The sequence below is a fragment of the Nelusetta ayraudi genome, unplaced genomic scaffold (assembly GCF_046127955.1).
Source record: "Nelusetta ayraudi isolate G7.1 ecotype Tasmania unplaced genomic scaffold, CSIRO-AGI_Nayr_v1 ptg000002l, whole genome shotgun sequence".
Taxonomy (NCBI): Eukaryota; Metazoa; Chordata; class Actinopteri; order Tetraodontiformes; family Monacanthidae; genus Nelusetta; species Nelusetta ayraudi.
The window spans coordinates 8609158-8630000 of NW_027466052.1; the positions used below are offsets into that span (position 1 = coordinate 8609158).

At 41.5% G+C, this 20843-nt stretch overlaps 2 protein-coding genes across 3 annotated transcripts; one reads left to right on the plus strand and one right to left on the minus strand.

The window, feature by feature from the left end:
* Positions 1 to 9520: 9520 nt before the first annotated feature.
* calca (calcitonin/calcitonin-related polypeptide, alpha) lies at positions 9521 to 12878 on the minus strand. 2 transcript variants are annotated; one of them, XM_076021866.1, is made up of 5 exons: positions 11991 to 12878; positions 11614 to 11702; positions 11149 to 11280; positions 9994 to 10168; positions 9521 to 9887 (listed from the first exon to the last, which is right to left on the minus strand). In XM_076021866.1, the coding sequence occupies exons 1-4, from the start codon at positions 12093 to 12095 to the stop codon at positions 10006 to 10008; spliced, it is 489 nt and encodes a 162-aa protein (XP_075877981.1). In that variant the 5' UTR covers positions 12096 to 12878; the 3' UTR covers positions 9521 to 9887; positions 9994 to 10005. The 2 variants fall into 2 exon arrangements, with proteins under 2 accessions (XP_075877981.1, XP_075877987.1); XM_076021872.1 differs by lacking the exons at positions 9521 to 9887; positions 9994 to 10168 and adding an exon at positions 10277 to 10868.
* A 4264-nt stretch (positions 12879 to 17142) lies between these two features.
* On the plus strand, positions 17143 to 19810 carry cyp2r1 (cytochrome P450, family 2, subfamily R, polypeptide 1). The gene is made up of 5 exons (XM_076021883.1): positions 17143 to 17482; positions 17898 to 18039; positions 18145 to 18777; positions 18886 to 19215; positions 19518 to 19810. The coding sequence occupies exons 1-5, from the start codon at positions 17246 to 17248 to the stop codon at positions 19733 to 19735; spliced, it is 1560 nt and encodes a 519-aa protein (XP_075877998.1). The 5' UTR covers positions 17143 to 17245; the 3' UTR covers positions 19736 to 19810.
* Positions 19811 to 20843: the final 1033 nt, after the last annotated feature.

Genomic DNA, 20843 nt, shown 5'->3' on the forward strand with positions numbered 1-20843 from the left:
GGTTCATTGAGGCCTAATTAGAGAAGATACACTAAAGCTAATTTGCAGATGCCAGAAGCATAGTTTATATATAAGAGCTAATATTTGAAAGTCAAATTTAAGTTGAAAAGGCCTGTAATAACTGTTAATTAACTCCGGTTTTGTTTTTTTCCCTTTGACTAACTTGAACCTAGTACAATATTCACAAGGCTGGTGCTTCACATTTCTGACCACAAAGATATATTTCAAAGCTTTTAATTATTCGTTTGATGTGGGTATTCTCTGTAGATGAGATATTATTTTAAGATCCCTTTGTTCAAAAATTCATTTTTATTATCGCTGCATGAAATGCATGGAAATTCCCAACATAACTAACCATTCGTGCAATTAACATCTTCGATCGAGCTCATATTCCTGATAATTTATACAGACCGAGCGCCTCCCCTGTGATCGCTTGCAGGGTTTGACTCCTCCACAGCTGCCTCGCATTTACAGAATCGGTTTTTATACTGATGAAAATAGAAAGCGGGGCTTTAATGAACAGGACTCGGCTGTGACAGTAATAAAGACTTTGAAACAACACCGCGGCCAGTTCAACAAGCGGGTCTACAGAGGCATCCAGTGTTCTGACATCAAACCAATTAAGACAGACGATAAATATTAACAGGAGAGGGTATTAACAGAACATGACTGGGAAGCGAAGCCATAAACAAGTGCTGGATGGCTGATCATTAAAACTGTGTCACACAGCGCGGCACAGCCATGGAGAGGTAGGGATTTAACACCAAGATTGATTCCATGTTTCAAAGCTAAATAAAAGGACAGAGCATTGTCCTGTAAACAGAGCTGAACCCGGTCAATGGGAGCGCGTACGTCGATGACGTCCCGATATAATTAAGAGAGAGACAGTCCGTGGGCTACATAAAAACATGTCTTAGAGATTTCAATATGAAGGGGGTTATTTGCAGAAATGTGCTAAAATGTTAAATGAAAGTTTAAATTGATGCAAAAACAAAAATCCGATCATGTGGTTTCGCAAACAGAACTGGGGCAACATTTAAGACTGCGAGATATCCAGCCGTCAAAAGGCACTTTCTTCAGCCAGGCACATGCAAAGAAGGGCTGCCCTCAAGAAAACTGCAAAGGCTCAATACAGGGACAAAAATACAGCATCACACTGCATTCATTAAAGGCTCTGTGATACCAACTCCAAGTAGGCAGCAGGCTTAATGAAAGACGTGATTAACTTGTGATGTGGGAAGTAAGAATCCAGTGTGATATTTGGAAACGTGAGCCAACAAACTTTGGCCTTCACTTGGGTTTTACAGTTTACAGTTGTTTTTCTTGGACAAGATAAACGCGACGACAAAAAAAAAAAAGGAGGGGCATCCTTCTTTCAAATTGCATTTGCCATCAGCATAAAACAGACATAAAGATGATGCGCGCTGCCGCAGCACTTACTGTCTTTACTGACTGGGGTTGTACAGTTTGAGGTTTTTATGATGCAAAGTTGCAGACATCACTGAATGCATCACGTCGCCATCTGAAGGTTATAAATTAGACGCAATTTTCACATTTCATCACCTACTTTGGTTGCAATTATTTTGATTTAGCTTTTTTTTTTTTTTAAGTTTTGATGTTGCAGAATTAAATGACACGGTAAGAAAAATGCCCGAGTCGGAGCCCACTTCCTTCAGCTATACAAAGGCTGAAAGTGGTGAACTTTGAGTTCTGCCGAGTGTCGCAGCCGCTAATAAATAGTCAGGATTAACGCATACCTTTTAATATTCGCGCCGCTTAATGGGCTGACAGCGTTGAATTATCCATAGGTCTCAGTGATTCAAAAAGGACCATCAAACCCAAACTTGAGAGCAGTGTCTTGTAATTGAATAATACATTACATGTGGCAATTATTTCTGTTAGAAGCAGACTGAGAAATCAATAACCAAGGGATCAAATCAAGGACTGTGGAGCTCTTGTTTCTATTCCCCTTGTGACCAATTACATCACCACAGTTTAAACACCTGCAGTGTCACAGCTCGCTCTGACACTTCATGGCTTGCTCTGAGTTACTCCTCTGTCTCTATCTCTATCACACACACACTGTTACATAGACGGCTGATCAAGACTTTTTTTGTTTTTCCAAAGGTCAACTATTAGATGTACATCTATCATCATCATCATATACATATATACATATATATATATATATATATATATATATATATACATATATATATATATATACACATACACACACATACATATATACATATATATATACACACATACATATATATATATATTTATTTTAAATAATTGACAATGAATTGCATGCTGGAATCTCACCCTGAGGAAAACAGCCTTGTCCTGGTTGTTACACATCAAGACATTACGGTAAATATAGAATGATAGGAGAGTAAAGCATCTTTGTTGAGATAATATGCAGTTTTTGCAGAGGCTGACCTGGAGTTATAAATTATGCACTGGTTTTTAGCTCCAGGCAGTACCCTCCCATGACATATGTGGTGCTGATTAACAGAGAGTGAAATGGGCCTGTTTTAATGAACATATCCCATCGGGCAGAGTTCGAGCTCCACCACGTCACTCACACCGGACAGGTGACAGCGAGCCCACCACCTCCTCGCGGGCCTGTTGGTATTGGTGAATACAATTTGCTTTTATCTGAAATATTCACGGCTACTATAAAGGCTGATATCAGGTCTCATTAAATGTTGATGCTTCGGGTGAGTAAAGAGAACACTGGCTACATCAAAGGGCTTGTTATGTCCGGTGAATACTAACTAATGCAGAGCCTCCTCTTCAGGAGCGCGGAGAGCCTGCCAGTGCAGCGGTGTCTGGCTGGCCACTGGGAGCCAGACCCAGTCCTCCGAGTTCCACCAGAGGGCTTCTCCATGTCAACAGGAAGATGAGGGGTAAATGGAGTGTGGCTGAGGATCATGTTGCTCACGGACCTGTTTGCATTGTGTTTCCTCTGTGCTTGGCAATGCGCGGCGCATGCAGGCTACCTCCCATTTGAGAATGGATCATGAAAACAGTCAATACTGCACAACACGCACAGGCCCACAGAGCAATAATAGCCTGGAGTCAAAGGATGCCTGTTCCACGGTTGATTGATTATTAGTCCTATTTGTGGCATTTTGTTTGTTTTTGAAAGCACGTGTGTGTGTGTGTGTGTGTGCGCATGTCTATACATGAAGAAAGGACATAAGTTACCAACAAAGAAGTTAAGTTATTTTTCTTCTTAAGATTTAACTTTAAATACTCGGGGAAAATCTGGGGAAATCAAAAAACTAAATCGTTAGAAACGCGATAACGCAAGGATAAAACTGCCCCTCGTTAATACAGATTGTTGGTGTCTGCCACGACAAGGTAGTGGTACAAGTCGCACACTTGGCCAAAAGTAATAAAAGCCTTCAAGAGCTTGGGGGGGGGGGGGGGGGGGGTGAGATACACTTTGCTGTGATGTAGAGAGACAGAGTGCGGCGCTGGAGCGAGTTTAACAGAAGGTTAGAACATCCACAGGCAAGTAGAACGAAGACAAGCACAACCAAAGGTTTTTAACATCAAAAGAACCGGTGTTTTCAGTTATTCTCTGTGGTGGGCTTGCTTTGCATATTTCATGCCACTGAATTTCACAGCTGTGCCCACTTTTTCTGTTGATGCGGACAAAACCCTTTGCAGGATTTTAAAGAAAACACTCATGTGGATTAATGAGATATACACAGTAACGTTCGCACAAAGCAACTTGTTTTCTGCGGCGGCGCGAACGGGAGGCGCCCCCACAGGTTCTGCGGTTCCTCCTCAAAAGGTGAGGAGTGAAAAATAAAATAAATAAATAAATAAATAAAAAGCTGGACATAAAAGCCTCGAGATGACCTATGATTCCCGCCGGACCTAAAAGAAACGCAGGACAATCCAAAGGACAGATGTGACGGGCCTCTGGTTGTGAGGTACAAGATGAATGCGAAAGTGCGCCTTAGTTCTGTGATGTCTTTGACCTGATAGTTCAAAGCTGCTCAGACTGGACTCCGGACCGCTTGTTCAGTATGTGAGCCGCTCAGACAAAGGCTTTGTTCATAATATATTAAATACGCCGCACCACATTGTTTCTTTGAGCTCAGCCCTGTGCCGACCTGGGCAAGGCATAAAGCGTTACATCAACACCTCAGATATCTATATATGAGGCTGGAAATTCTATGGAAACTCAATTTAATAACCAGTAGATGCCATGCAATGTTGTGCTGCCTGCAAGCCCAGGCAATCAGATCAATGTCTCTGATACAGAGCATTATTTTATATTATTGTGCATCTCAAAATGATTTAAAAGCAGCTTTCCCCCCACTGGGAGCTACTGGTCAAGCCCACCTTGGCACGCTGGTTACCTAAAGACTTTCATTATACATGCACTGTATGCATCAACAAGTGCAGCCTTGTACTGGGGCGCATAATGCGCCTGTTTCATAGGGACAGGTAAAGCAGTGGAAAGGCGCGGGGCAGGGTGCGCTCCACCTCCTCCACCTCCACCTCCTCCCCCTCCTCCTCCACCGGCGCTCGGGTATCAGGAGGAATAAGGAGGTGCTTCAGCCCCTGCAGTCATAGTTAACCACGGCAAAGCAGCAGAGGCAGGCTGCTCTGGTCCCCCTTTCCCCTGGAGACACCAGGGTGAATCCGTCTTTGAAGTTAAAAGTGTGGCTGCGAGACAATGAGCAGCATGCGAGTTGCTCTCTGCTGTGTGATATAGGCCAAAGGTGGGATGGGTGTTGGTACAGTTGTAATAAAGCGGTCACAGTGCAGAGCTAAATAATATGAAGCCGCAGAAGGTTGGTTGGTTTAACTGTCTGGAATGATTGAGGGAAAAAAGTGTCCTGCAATATAATAGAAGGTCATGTAGACAAGCCGGCAATATGAAATTTAAATTTTATTTTCTGTCATTACCTGGGAAGTCAACTTCATTTTAATTTGCCAGTGGCTGACTTTTCAGCTAGATCAAATAATTCATGAAGATTTTATTTGGGGGGTATAAAATTTTGGAGAAATTAAAAAATATATGTTTAATATTTTTTTTTTTTTTTTTTTTGGAAAAGAAAAATATTTTGATAATAAAAATGGAATTGTTGTTGGCTGTGTTAATACAATAGTAAATGAACAAATTCATTATTTGATTATTTTCTATTAAAAAGTGTCAGTTTTATTGACGAAACTATCAATATGCACATTATTTGAAATAAAAAAAGAAATCTTGATGCCTGCCCCACATGTTTGATAGTCATCGAAATCCTCTACATAATTAATAGTGAGAATGGTACAACCTCACTGTCAGCTGGGATCTATACAGGACTCCAGTTATGGACCGTGCTGCTTATGCACAAATGATCAGAAGGCACGCTACACAACATGAATGTTATATTATACTATCTATATCAGCGAGGTCCCATGGCACGACAGTAATGAGAGGTCCCGCAATTAGGAGTGCGTGTTGCATGTGATTCTTTTAGGAGAATATCAGACGGGCATCTTTATCAAACACAGTATTTTATAAATCCCTCTGTCATTTACAATTAAAGAAGACCATCAGCGGCAAATATTCATATCTGTATAGCGGGCCTGCTTTACAGCTGTCAGAGTGCACACAGGGTATTCCTTTGCCTACAAAGAGCGCCTTCAGAGACAGAACCAGAGGGGAGGGCGGGTTGCGAGAGAGAGCTCTTTGACACAACACAAGGTGGCCTGTGCAAACTCCATTCAATGTTGTCGTTAGAAATATCTGTTTCGCCAGGTAAATAAGCGCCAGTGATGATTGAAGTTTTAAAGTGACCAAAGACGTTGCCGTTTTCATTGGTAGGTTCAATGTTTGGAGGAAAGGCCTGTTAAGTCTCAAGTATCAAAAATATTATTTTTGAAATAAATTTAATGAAAAATCGCATTGAAAAGCACTCACAGGCCTACCACAATCAGTCAACCCAATACCAGGAAAAATACATAATTGGTTGACGATAATCACCCCAATGCAAAGCTAATGCCAATTGGTCAATGATAACCGTTTGATTTTTAAATATTCTTATTAGTTTTACAGTAAATAATGAGCTGGACATTTTGGGCATGTAAGGGAAGAGAGAGGTAATTATGGATGAAACATCACACTGCCATCAAGTGTTCAGTATGTTCATCATGGATGCCGAGATATCATCAATTATTGTTACCACTACACTTAGAGTCATTCCATGAATTTTCTCCTGCTGGAATAATTTGTTTGATTAGATGGTTTTACTGCCAGGGCTTCTGCATTAATTATGCATTAGATAAATCTAGGACAGAAGAAAAGAAAACAGAAAACAGCTAACCAAGTTGAGTAGCTGCCTTGTGTGGCTCTTTGCTGCCATCTTCAGTATGGAAAAAGGTGGCACATTTTCTATGGTGGAACTGTATAAATTTCATACTGTAAAAAAAATAAATAAATCTTTAATTTCTAAAACAGCTTTTGAAATTGTTATTTTATGCGAATGTCACAGTTTTTCAGCTCAGGCTTTGAATTTAAAGTGTATTTTACCTCCACTCAAGTGTAACAGCTTGACTTACTTCAGGAAGTACAGTGGTCCTTAAAGACACTGGGCTTGAGTCAGCTTCATCTCATTCACTGCCTCCGTGATTATTTCATCACTGGATCGGGAATTTTCGACAGTCCCTGACCCCATGTCGTGTTTTTACGAACAAAACGATGTTTGGTAACACTTTAAGAAAAAGGTCAGTAATGTACAAGCTAAAAACCTTCTCAACGATGCAAGACAAAACTTGATACATGACAAAAGAGAAAATTGTCAAGTATCAAGATTAAACTGATGTTAAATTTTTGTACACCCATTTCCTTGAACCTCACAGGTAAAATTTATATACAAGTCAATGAAATTTAATCAAACAACACAGTAAAGAAAAGCCAAAACTAAAAAAAAATTAAATAAACCATCCAAGCACTATTGATAGCTAGAATCGACTGGCTAATTTAGCCGTTCCACCCTCAAGAGCAATGCATTCTGTCGATGTTGAGAATAACACAACATTTAAAAAGTTATCCAAAATATGACATTTAATTTATGCTAAATATGAGCAAATATTCTGAAGGGCTTTGGCCATTTCTGCAGACAAACTTCCAAACATGTCATATCAACAGCACATTAGGATGGTTTGCTTACGACAACTGCTCCTCCTCCTTGTGTTAGCATTGACAGGCACTGTGCACATGGACAGATAACCTAACACTTGCACGTAATAGCTGAAATACCGGGTGAGTTTGAAGGCTTATGTATGCATAGATCGTGATAAGTAGTCAACCAACTCATGCAACAAGCTAGCCCCAAATTTGACGTGGGGGCTCCCGATGAACCTGCAAGTGGTCTCATGTCTCTCGGACAAAGTTGACTTTTGACCCCATAGACTTGCATGGCATTAGGGTTACCGAATAGCACGTTCAATTGCTGCCTCTCACCCTTAAATTTTCATAAGTTTCAAACCGATTTGCTAACATAAGGCCTTCTCACAGAACAGCATTTGACATTTTACAAGCACAGGCGATCAGCTCGGTCTTTTGCAACAGGCAGCAGACAGCAAAGCAATTAATCTCTTCATTACACAACACTGTGACAGCGCCATATTCAAAGTGTCGTTCTCACAATAACATTTAATTGTTTTGAAAAGAAGATTTAGAACTTTGTAAATTAACAAATTTGAGCAGTAGCAAAAGTAGCCGGAGCGAGGTAAAATAAGGAGGAAACCAAATGTTTTCATGCACAAAAAAATAACACTTACAATTTGTTTGTTTGTTTCAAAACCTTCAAGACGTGTGACACGAAAATGTTTCTCACCTTCAGGTGGATGTTGACGCCATGTTGTGGAAAGTTTCGAACGGGGGGTGCCTCTTGTGTCGAGCCTTTTTGGTGTTAGTTAGTCCGTCCTCGCGCCACCTGTTTTATTTCCAAACACAGGAACGAACGTGTCACCAAGAACGACTGTCACCGACACTGGCGACCACGAAACGTACTTCTTTACGTCGTTTGTTTCGTAGTTTGTTTTTCTTTACCGTGTCAATAACGGGTGTGGCTCTGCGATGAACTGGCAACATGTCCAGTGTGCATCCCCACCTTCGCCCGATGCGAATTGAAAATGGATGGATAGATGTTAATGACAGAGCCGACCGACTTGATGAAAATGTTGCCAGGCAAAACCTTTTCTCTGGCTCGCGGCATCGGGGCTGCGGTGTGTGCTGTGATTAGCAACAGGTGTGTGAAGGCAGATGACTCCTGTATCTCTGGCGCCGCTCTGTGGCGAACCCCACACTTTCCTGTTCAACTGTTTGTATTTTTACACCATTATTCAAAGTTCCTTTTATTGCCGTGTGGTGTCCCATGTGGACAAACAACAATAATACTATTATTATTTTTTTATTATTATTTTTTTTTTATTTTTTTTTTTTTAAACAGTGACAAAGACTATCCCATTTTTTCTTATACAAAATGGATTCTAGTAAAAGTGCTTTAATAATCTGGAGACGTGCTTTCATGTGTTTCTTACTTGTGAGATGCCAAAAAAAAATCTTAGTAAATGATATGGTGGATGATTTATGTGGTCATCCTTGAACAACTGAAAAACTATTTTGCAATGATATAGCAAGTTTTAAAACCACAAGTTCTAAGAAATCTGAGTAAGGTTTGACATTATTGCCTCACATAACATCACTCATGTCAGATCTGAGGTCTCTGGTATGGCCTGAGGCTGTGACATAAAGACTACTCCAGTCCTGTGAAATCAAATCCTCATCTGTTTTCAAGGATTGAAAATGAATTCCATCTTGCATAAGGACAACAAGACATTTTTCTCATACCCATCTCTTTCTATTTTCATTCTTTTCTACTCTAAGGTCATTATTTGGAGGCAAATGGCTTTGGTTTGCTGCTGTTGTTCTCTTGTGAAATGGAAGGAATCAGAATATTGATTTTTGAGATTTTAACATTTAGATGCCTGGCTATTGTTAAACAGTTTACATTGGCCTAACACATCTAAGACAGACTATATCTTTGATTGTTCACTGCATTGTATGCGGTTTTAAGGCATGGTTTATTGGGTTGGGGAAGTGCTTTTAAAGCACTAAGAAGAAATACCCTGCCGATAGGTGTCAAATGAGTTTGGCCAATACATACGGGCCCACAGCCAGACATTTTTTTTTCACGATTCTTTTTGATCTATTGGACTGTTGATGGGAAGTGAAAACCTTATTTATATCCACTGCCTGCTCTATTAAAAGGTAATAAATCATTTTTGACCACTGGAGGGCATGGTGAGTTTAAGATAAAACATACAAAAGATTATTGAACCATCAAGGGATTTCCTCAAATCAAATAACTGGATAAATACAGACATAGAGCTGTGATCGTTCGCGCCCCCCCCAGACGTGACTCTGTTCTTGTTGGAAGACAATTATTCTGTATTTTTAATTGTAATGACCAAACACAGTACAACAACAAGGGTGTAACATAGTTAAAATACAATTTATTCCAATTTTCAGTTGACATTTTTGACGATGTTTAGAATCATTGCTAAATTTCAAGCGTTCACATCTGTCTACGAGGAAGCCACAGTTTCTGAAAGTGTCGGACACACACTGCAGCTGAAAGTCAGAAGCACATTTGACAGACAAATGGTCCATTTTCACTTCAGCAGAAGAGAAATGATGGCAGGGATTTTAATTATAGTTATTTCATTTTCTGAAGCACATATGAACAATAAATAATGGCGACTCTCTGGCAGCCATCAGAAAATAATCTGTCAGTGTTTGTGATGATATACTCTGGGTTCTATACTGAATCCACTGTGTCACTCCATGGGGAGCGCTGGTCCTGGAGCGGGAAAGAACAAAAAAAAAAATGTAGCTGTCAATTTCTTTTTGCAAATGAATGCAGTTGCAGGGTAATGATCAGGCTTATAGTGGCAATGTATACGCACCTAGTATGTCGCTCACACTGGGCTGTGTCGCTTCCGACGGCCAAACGCCTGGGCCCCCACATTGGTCGGTACAAAGTTGCTGTGTCCGAGTCCTCCAGACCGACTCAGGAAGTCAGCCAAGCGGTGGGTGACACAGGTGGCCGTGTTGCACCCTCGCTTCTGTGTAGTTGCATTACTTAGAGCAATGCAGAGGGAGGGAAAACAGTGGCACAGTTTATTGGGTGATAAAGATAAAATAAAAAAATAAAAAAAGACCTAATAACTACAAGATTTTTTTCCATAGTTGCTATCATTGTACAGAGCCATGCTTACCATTTTCCCACTTTTGATTTTTTTTTTTTCACGGTTTCCTCAATGTCAGATGATTTAGAAACAACTTTGATCGACTAAACTTTTATTACAGTTATACAGAATGCAAGAGAAAAATTATTTGAATCATTAGTAAATTAGAGCTGCACTGTACGTATTTTATTGAGCAAAATCCAATTACGCTTCTTTACAGATCTTCCAAAATTTCAAAATGACTGACATAGACCTTTGCTGGTTGAAAGAACATAGAGAAGATGGTTACAGGAATATAAATAACATAATGAATAACATACATAAAAACAAATGTTTTCTTTTTTAGCTATGGAAATGGAAAAATAAGTATATGTTCACTTGGAAAAGACAAATGAGATAGATAGAGATGAATCGTGTGATTCTTTTTAGAAGGCTTGTTGCATTTTTGCGCAGACAGACTTCACTTCTTGCCAGGTGTGCCTGCACCCACATCAGTTCGTGGATAGGTTTGTAGTCTGTGAATGTCCTGGGAGAGTTTACCCAGCACGCATGTGCTTAAGCCTGTGCAGCGCTTAGATATGGGTCTGTCCAAACTGTAGGAGATAGAGACAAACATGCAGGAACAGGCTTACAGTGGCAATGGCATGCAGATGGTTGCACATGGGTTGTGTGTTTGGATTTCTCAGAAGAGAATGTAATAAGGAATAAGGACTTGGGTTCAGTATTATGAATTTGATTTACTGAGTGAATGAATTAATGGAGGACAACAGGAATGAATTCATGAAATCTTTGATCAGATAGATAGATAGATAGATAGATAGATAGATAGATAGATAGATAGATAGATAGATAGATAGATGGATAGATAGATACCTGTATCCTTCAGCCATTGAGAGTTCTTGCTCATCTAAACTTCTCTGCATGAGTTCCTTGATGACTTTAAATAACCTTTGTGTATCATCATTAAACAGCGAGACTCCGTCTGACATGGACTCCTTGCTACTCCTGAAAACACAGAAAAATGAATATGCATTGCAGAAAAAAATAACACTGAATCTTTAAACTTAAAAAAAGATGAACCAAGCATTTTTCTAAGTATTTACAATTACTGATAACCTCAGCAAATGAGGGGGAAATAATTGGATGTTGTTTGATGCTTATACAAAAAATTACAGAAAATACAAAAATATTTTGTTTTTTTAACTTGTATTTTCTGAAAGAGAATATGTTTCTCTTTCGAGAATGATCTGTTGTTGTTTTTTTTGGAGATTTCAGGATTTCCCCTGCCTGACACTCTATTGACTTTGGACACGCTGGCTTTAAACTGATCATTCCCACCTGAATGGAGCTCCCTCTGAGATATACGTCTGGCAAATTATCAGCACGTAGGGAAGAAGGAGGGTCCAGAGTTTTAGCAACATGATCCCCTGTGAAAAAATGCATCCAAAACACAAAAACAGTCTCATTAAATAATAAATTCTCCTTAAAAAGAAAACATTTAATGAGCTCTTCTGTTCAAAATGTATCCATTTCTGTATATACACTCACATTCACCTCTCACCGTGGTTACAAAGACATAGAAATAAGTTCTTGTTGAAATAATTACCAAGTGTAACCTCCTTTCAGCCAGCTACTATTTAGCATTAGACTCATAAAATACACAGTTTTAAAGTCTGTATCTCCTGCAAAAAGAAAAGTCATCTGTCTTTACTCACCGTAAGAATGGTTAGGGCGTCTGGTGCTGAAGAACTTAATGACAGACTCACTTGTGAATCTACTGGACACTCCCTCTTGTGCAGGGATTTATATAGAAACCTCATGGGTATATAATATTAACTTGATGAGAGGCTATTGGCTGGTCCAGCTGTTTACCTCACGCCGCCGACCAATCAGATGAACAACATCACATCTTACAGCAGGCCAACAAAGTTGTGCAATAGACATCAACATAAGGGCTGAAATTACTTATAGCTACATGTGAAAAATGAGCAATCAGAGAAAATGAATCTGAAAAAAGGAAATGTGACTCCTAATCTTTATACAATATTGTGAGTGATTTTTTTTTTTTTTTTTTATCTTATCACCAAACACAGGAACAGATGATGGCTGCCATTTCACAACTTGTCTTGGCTGAAATGACTGACTGAATGAATGAATGAATGAATGAATGAATGAATGAATGAAGACCTTTCCAAGACCATTGGAGGAAAGAAGAGTTCCACACAACTTTGCTGGTTTTTCAAGACTGTTGAGTTCCTCCTTTTACACAACATAGAACCAAATCCAGTACAGCCATTGGCATGATGGCTCCATTGTGTCAGAACCTTTGCACAAGTGATCTGGACCTGCTTTCTCACTTTTGTGACAGGATTGAACCCAATTAAACAGAATGTCCACTTACAAGTATGCAGTGCAAGTGAGTGTGTTCACTGTGCAGTTTTCTTCACTATCACAGAAAAGATAGTCCCAAGCAAGTCCTTTATAGGAGGTGTCACTATTAAATAACATTCATTCAGATGCTCTGGTTGTTTTTAGAGTTTCACCTCTTCTCATCTCCTGTCTACACCACGGTGGAGCTGGGACCCAAAGTTGACTCTGCTTGTCTGTCAATGGGTGACATCATGGTGGATAATCCAGCTGGTTCCCTCTGTGCTAATTAGTGGACTGTTGGTCTATTGCCAGCTAATTCCTGAATTCCTGAATGATGTCATGCATGGCGAGGCCTTGCGAGTGTTCTGCTTGTCTCACCGCCAAAAACGTGAGCATAACCCCGATGAAACAAACAAGCAGAGCTTCAGACAGTCGTTTCTGAAACTGTTTAGAGAGAAAAGATGAGACTTTTGCACACCAATTTCTGGCAATTGTGGTCATGTTGTTGGGAACAACCAGTGAAGACATTTCAGGACAGACAATGGGGTCTATAAAGTGCTGTGGTAGGATTTTTCCATAGCAACGAGTGCCGTACAAGCGTCTTTTTTCTTTTTTTTTTTTCTCCCGCACTCGTCTGGACCCCATGCCTTGATTCACAAGTGTCTGCTCTGAGCAGAGGACATCAGTGGAGGTAGACTCCAAGGGGAAACGGCTATTTGTTAAGAATGCAATTAACTCACACTGTTCACATCCCCTGATGTTAGGCATGAGTTGGCCTGGAAAATTAATTACAACACAGGAGAGCATTCATGACACAGAGGGCAGTGTTACGCTCGCTGCGGCGCTCATCAGCGACAGTCTTGACGGAGTCAGTGTGACTGCGTCTCCTGACAAAGACAAACAGCGTCATCCTTGGCTGGCACTCAACTGAAAGCCTCCCGTGAGAATCTCCTTCAAAGCTGTCTAATGCTACTTTGGGCAACTGCTGATAATCAGCTGGTCTGAGCCCGTAGATTTTAAATAAAATTAAAATTGAAATTAAAATTGGTTTGGAGATATTTTGTGGAAATTTCAAATCATCTATTGTGGGTGGGTGGTTGGTGTGTTGGTGGGTGGTGACCGAGTATTGTGAGATTTTTAAAACTGTAGTTTTATTTAATAATAATGTTTGGAAAAGAAAAATCTCAGGTGATGTCTAATTCTGGATCATGATTGTAAATGGAGAGATATGTTTAATTGCCATATGTTTAATTGTGGCCTTTAGTTCAATAATTGAAAAAAAAAAAATGTTGTGGAAAGCTGCCCTATTAACAGATGACAAATGATAAGCAGCAAGTAAACTGGCAAAACAGCTAACAGACTGGCTTGACCCTTAGAAACAAAGATGAAATAACCACTGAATAGCCAACCTTTGTGTCTCCTCTTCTCCATTGGCGGCCATTTACAAAACCTCCCCCGACATTTGCACACCTGATCGGGAAAACACAGAAGGATCACATGACTTCTTGATGTTCCAGCCACTGCCATCATTCTGGTCGGAAAGGGAGGTTCTGGACAGCATTAGTATGAGCAGGGATGGTTGGTAATTCGATTCTGCCCCCCAGCACTCTTCAGTTGATAATTCCCAGTCATCTGGGTGGAAAACAATTTGCTGTGGAACGGCCGTAGTCAGGGGACCCCAAACAGGAAGAATGCTTTTCAAATTGCCTCGTAATGTAAAGACTGATGTTGCTCCAGCACACAACCCTAACTGCACTAAATCCAATATGAGACTGGGGTTAAAAATGACAAGAGGAAAGGGTCGTACAGTGTAAAGGGTTTGGAGGCAAACGTGACATTTTCCTTTCCTCTTATCTAACATTCCATCTCCTGCAGTACAAATGTGTTGTCCACTGCTATAAAAACAACAGCTTTACGTCATTTGTTTGATTTGCCACATTTTACATTTACATTTTACATTCTCTCTGCGCATAACGTCCTTCTACTTTCTCCTCACATGTTTTTTTACACCACTGATGACCAAATATTTAGTATTTTAAACTGAAGACAAAAAAAAACTGTAAAGCTGATTCTTCAAATTAAAGTTAACATATCCTGAGAAATTGTATGATTTCCCCCCCCAGCCAATTGGCTAAATGCCAGGTAGAGACACTGGAGTAAGCTGGGCGAAATGAAGTGCTCTATGAGCGACATTCCTACGAAAGGCATCCAAACATCTACAGGTACTGGATATCAAATTTGGATATCACATTTAGCCAGGAAGCATTATTGGCTGACAAATGACAATTGATATTGACATTGTTTTGGTACATATTTATTTCGTAAAAGTTGACAGTAAAGAAATTGTTATATATTTTGTAAATAGGGCCAACGGTTATTTTATAGACATTTGTCTCATATTTGCTTGACATTAATCACCTGGATTTGTCATTTGGTGTTTTAAATAACCAAACCAATAAGTAGATAATGCATTAGTGGGGAACATGTTAATTATGTTACATTAGACGGATGTGTTTAATGCCTCCAGAATGGCTTTGAGAAACCGGCAGGAAGCGAAGAAGTCATTTACAAGAATCTCCTCATTAGGTATCCGACAAATCTGAAAAAAAAAAAAAAAGAAACGCTCACCAGCTGCGTCAGCAGGAAGGCACGGTTAGGTAAACAACTTCACGCCTGGAAAGGAGGAATGAGTCGTGATGAACTGATCACAGCTCCAAGTGCAAAATGTTTCTCTGCAGTGCATTTTTCTGTTCAATAATCACACGCTCAGCATCTGCAAGATCTGTCACCTCCATCAACCCGTAGCTTTCAGCCACCAAGTCAGAACACACTGTTGTATGTTTGGAATGTCGCCCCTGCCCTAACCTTTGACCAGTGAGTCCAGAGCATGACCTTACCTCTAACATGAGGAGACGAGGAACGCTGCAGCAGCTCACTGGGCCAAAGTTGATTTGCAGAACATTGCATTCACATTCACACGACAGAAGAGGCTCCATTGATTTTAATATCTTAAAAGTAATCTGGGAACATACACAACTTTGTTAATAAGCATCTATCATAGGTCAGTGTGGTAGTGAAGACTAAAACTATCTGCTTTGGGGGGTATTAGGGAGGAAGCACCAGTACTCACAGGATAGCCATGGAGCTGCATGAAAAGAAAACGCAAAGTGGGCACATGAAGGGGCACAAATCCCACCAGGAATCAAACTAGCACAGTGCAGTTAGTTATCCAGCAGTTGCATACTGGGTTTGTTTTTTCATACATGTCTCATAGGTTTATACTCACTATATAATTTCGGCAAAGCAGCAAGCCGATCAACTAGCCAAACAACAGTTTTCATCAACATGCATTTTCCTAAAACGGCCTCCCACAGATGGAATATTCCTTTTTTTTTATGTTAACTAATCGAAATATTCAAAATAAATTCTTCCTCACTGCTGAAAACTTAATTATCCGTCCCAGTGACCCTTCAAGACGTTGTTACCTTTGACATAATGCCCCAAGATGCTTCTGGGACAGCTCAAAGCAAATTCATGCCATACGCTGAATATTGAGATAAGGTGTTCCACACACCCATGAGCATTAGGTTGCCTGAGGTATAGTGATGCATCCACTCATTCATTTCAATTGCAGTCAATTGTTTAAAAAAAGATGCAATACATAACTTTTAGGGTCAGCCACCTAAACAACATACTCAACTTTTGGACCCCGCGTGCAAATGTTTGTCTAGCCTATGCAAACAAATGCAAAGGAAAAAGAAAATGGTGAAATGATTCTTTCTATGTGCTCCTCGTGGTATCTTTGACACACAGATTGATTTGTTAGAGGGGAAACTGAATTGTAGTGTTGTACCATATTTGAACAAGCGCAAAGAAGAAATCCAACCTATGAAGGAGAGTTTTTGAGTTGGGAAGCCAGGTTGAATTTCAACCAATTTGAAGTTTAATGTATGTAATTGTAACCTCAGGGAAAGAGATTAGGGCATATCAACTAGCTTATGATGTGACTGATCCTCTCAAATCTAATTGCACATGTTTAATAGATATTGCACATATGGGTTTATATACAAGAAGTTATTACTACTACTACTAATAATAATAATAATAATAATAATAATAATAATAATAATAATAATAATAATAATAATAATAATAACAATAATAATTTGCACTCTTGTGTATATTTCAACATGTTGATAAGGGTTAGGGCTACCCAACCCTAACCCATTAATTTTGTCCATTAGGTAAGCCCCTTCCTGCATGTGTTTCTTGGATTGCTGTTACTCAATGCAAAAAAATCAGCAACAACTAATTGTACAACCTTTCAAAAAAAAAAAAAAAAAAAAAAAGCCAAGGGACACCCTTCTAACGGGTCCAACCTCCCCACCACCAAAAAAAAAAAAAAATGTCCGGGACTATCGATCCGCCACGGAGCGATGTTCACCCCTGGTTAGCCTTGAGTTTCTGGCCAATCTTCGCCTGAGAGGCGGGCGCAGAGAACGTGCAAGATGATAGCCTTTGTGCTCCAGTTGCGCCGAGGAGACGCGCAGTCAGCATAGTTTGGTCCTGCCGAGCTCGAAGCGCGCCGTTCGTGGAGGACATGGTGTCTATCAGCTCGCCGCCTACGGTGTCGCTCTCCTGCGGGCAGGCGCTGCTCGCCGCCGGCTGCCTGGCCGCGGTGCTCCTCGCCCTCCTGCTGGTTCGCCAGCTCGTCAAGCAGCGGCGACCCCCGGGCTTCCCCCCGGGTCCGTCTGCCATCCCTGTCATCGGGAACATCCTGTCTCTGGCCACCGAGCCGCACGTCTTCCTCAAGAAGCAGAGTGAAGTTCACGGACAGGTAAGGGTTGAGGTCGGGAGGGGGGGGGGGGGGTGCTCGCGCGCTCAAATGAACGCCTGCAGTTGAGCGACTTGACGCGGCGGCTGACCCTGCACACAATGGGAAGGAGTTATGAAACGAACAAAAGGTCCAAGTCAGCATCAGGCTGCAGGCAACGTTGGTTTGCAGGGTGGGGGAGTAAACTTGGCAACTCAAGACAATGGAACACTTCGAGAATCAAATTGACACCATCTGTAGATGCAGATATTACAAAAAAAATGGCTTTTAGCTGCTGCTGCTGCTTCACAAGAAAGAAAGTGTCTGGAACATGTCTGGGGTCCCATGTTCCCTTGACAAATGAGCCATTTGCATAACAATCTGTTTGCAGCCAACAAAAGGGGGTTGGTTTTCTCATGCTGCAGCATGTGCCTTTTAGATTTTCAGCATTGACCTGGGAGGCATCTTGACTGTGGTGCTGAATGGCTACGACTGTGTCCGGGAATGCCTGTACCACCAGAGCGAGGTGTTTGCGGACCGCCCGTCGCTGCCCTTGTTCAAAAAAATGACGAAAATGGGAGGTGAGGCGCTGGGTCGGGGGTGCAAAGCTTAGCGCTTTCATTGATTCGGTTTGATAAAGTCGCAGGACAACGCAAGTAAGAAACCTTGTGCTTTGCATCCCAAAGGACTCCTCAACTGTAAATATGGCAAAGGGTGGATTGAGCACCGCAAGCTCGCCTGCAACTCTTTTCGCTACTTTGGCAGCGGCCAGCGACTCTTCGAGAGGAGGATCTCGGAGGAGTGCATGTTCTTCGTGGACGCCATCGACGAGCACAAGGGGAAGCCCTTTAATCCCAAACACCTGGTCACCAACGCCGTGTCCAACATCACCAACCTCATCATATTTGGCCAGCGCTTCACCTACGACGACAGCAACTTCCAGCACATGATTGAGATATTCAGCGAAAACGTGGAGCTGGCGGTGAGCAGCTGGGCTCTGCTCTACAACGCCTTCCCTTGGATCGAGTACGTGCCCTTCGGCAAACACCAGAGGCTCTTCCGCAACGCGGCCGAGGTCTACGACTTCCTGCTGCAGGCCATCAAGGTTTTCTCGCAGGGCAGGGTGCCGCAGGTGCCCCGCCACTACGTCGACGCCTATCTGGATGAGCTGGAGCAGAACTCAGGAGACCCGAGCTCCACTTTCTCCTATGAGAACCTCATTTATTCAGTGGGAGAGCTGATCATTGCCGGCACAGAGACAACAACCAACACCCTGCGCTGGGCCATGCTCTACATGGCCCTTTATCCCAACATACAAGGTGAGGTTGCAAACATGACCTGATTTTGCTCTACGTTTTCAACACTCTTTGATGTTACACCTTCGTAAATGTCTGATGTGTCTCCGTGTTTTTTTTCCCTCTGCAAAGAGAGGGTGCACAGAGAGATTGACAGTGTTCTGGCCAATGGGAGAATGCCTACACTGGAAGACAAGCAAAGGATGCCCTATGTGGAAGCTGTCCTCCACGAGGTCCTCCGCTTCTGCAACATTGTGCCCCTGGGCATATTTCGCGCCACATCTCAGGACGCCAGCGTCAACGGCTATTCCATTCCCAAAGGCACCATGGTGATCACGAACCTCTACTCGGTGCACTTTGACGAGAAGTACTGGAGCGACCCGGGAGTTTTCTCACCGCAGAGGTTTCTAGACAGCAACGGGAACTTTGTGAGGCGCGAGGCCTTCCTGCCATTCTCCTTAGGTCAGTCTCTTCCAGCTGTCGGTAGATTACACGTCCACTCCTGTTGCAGCACATCAACACAAATGCCTTGCAATTACAAGGTGTTAATGGAACACAGGGGCAAATAATGGGTGAAAACATGTTATTATGCTAAACCCTTACTTCTTCCTTCATTGTGATCTCAAGCAAACCTTGCTATGCAATGTGGGTTTTTTCACCCACTATCTGACACAAACAAGACCATGCACATCCAATAAGACATGAGAAGAATTCGGTCTCTGTTAAAGGTCTAAAGCAAAGTGTCTTGTCTTTTTTTTTTGCAGGGCGACGTCAGTGCCTGGGGGAGCAGCTGGCCCGGATGGAGATGTTCCTCTTTTTTACCACTTTGCTGCAGAGGTTTCACCTTCATTTCCCACCGGGAACCGTCCCCACTGTCACTCCCAAACTTGGCATGACCCTGCAGCCCAAACCATACTCCATCTGCGCAGCCCGCAGGCAGCAAAAGAGTCCCTGTTCGGTAGCTACTTTTTGTCACAAGTAGCTAAGAACAATCCTGTGTTCGCTAATCTGTCCCAGCCAGAATATAATATTTTGCACAAAAGGCATCCTGAAGAGGCAGGTGTGGAGCATGACAGCACTTTCAATAGCATAAGTAGCATTTTGGATGCGAGATCCAGTCTATCCAGGTATGATTAAACTTTACTGAGCAATAGGCATGTTTGCACACTCTTTTTGGCAGCAGAGGAGGTCAAGGACTGTGCTCACAGAACAACTTGGAACAAAGATTTGCTGCTGATTTAGTTCCCTGTAGTCGAGGGTTTCTTTGAGCGCAGATAACTGTGTTTATGAAGCATGGTGCAGTAGTCACAAGCTGAGAATATGTCAATGATTAATAACAAGTATACCGACAATGGTTCATAGCCCTGTTTCCTTCAACTTCAGGGCTTTCCAAGAAAGCTCCTAACTCTGTGTACTGAAGCTGTGCTACGGCCAAGATCCACGTCATCTGGTCTGACTCACGGCTCTTCTCTGGGGATTTCTGTGGAACAACCGTCCCTTGGAAAGCCAATGAAACCTTGCTGGTTTTCAACATTGGTTTCCACTAAATGGTGCTTATCGGTGCTGGAAAAGTACTGGATTTATGTTTGAGGAACAAATCGTTTGTCTTGTTTGTTTTTTTTTTTGCACTGAATGATGACATTTGTCTACTAATAAAATTTTTACAAGAAATATTGTAAATGCATTGCCTTCCTTTAACCCAAAACACTGGTCTGTGGTTAAAATGCAGCACTTTAATTTACACAGACCTTGTTTTTACCACCTAAGTCTTTTAGTTCAAAGAGCACAACCTATTGGGCATAATGCACATCATTATTACGGATTATTATATGTCAACCTCCACACTGTGCAGACAGCAACTAATGAGACTGTAAAGCAATGGTATATTTGCTTCCATTTTGCAAGTCAAACAAGGACAGGGCATCACCAGATCAAGCGCCATGACACAGAGTGACCTTTCGCTTTTTTGCAATCTACTGTATATTAAAAATTAGCTTTGAAAAAAAATATGTATATATTATTCTTATTTTGACTTTGACATCTTCAAAAGCATCAGCAAAACAGATAGTGTTTCATTTTTTGTTGTTTTG

Bases quoted from the DNA above. Each gene is read 5' to 3' on its own strand.
- calca (XM_076021866.1), bottom strand. From the start codon at position 12,095: ATGAGGTTTCTATATAAATCCCTGCACAAGAGGGAGTGTCCAGTAGAT. The intron at 11,703-11,990 runs GTGAGTAAAGAC...ATTTTTTCACAG, and splicing joins ACGCCCTAACCATTCTTACG to GGGATCATGTTGCTAAAACT. The intron at 10,169-11,148 runs GTATCTATCTAT...CATTGCTCTAAG, and splicing joins TCAATGGCTGAAGGATACAG to TAATGCAACTACACAGAAGC.
- cyp2r1 (XM_076021883.1), top strand. From the start codon at position 17,246: ATGGTGTCTATCAGCTCGCCGCCTACGGTGTCGCTCTCCTGCGGGCAG. The intron at 17,483-17,897 runs GTAAGGGTTGAG...TGTGCCTTTTAG, and splicing joins AGAGTGAAGTTCACGGACAG to ATTTTCAGCATTGACCTGGG. The intron at 18,778-18,885 runs GTGAGGTTGCAA...CCCTCTGCAAAG, and splicing joins CCTTTATCCCAACATACAAG to AGAGGGTGCACAGAGAGATT.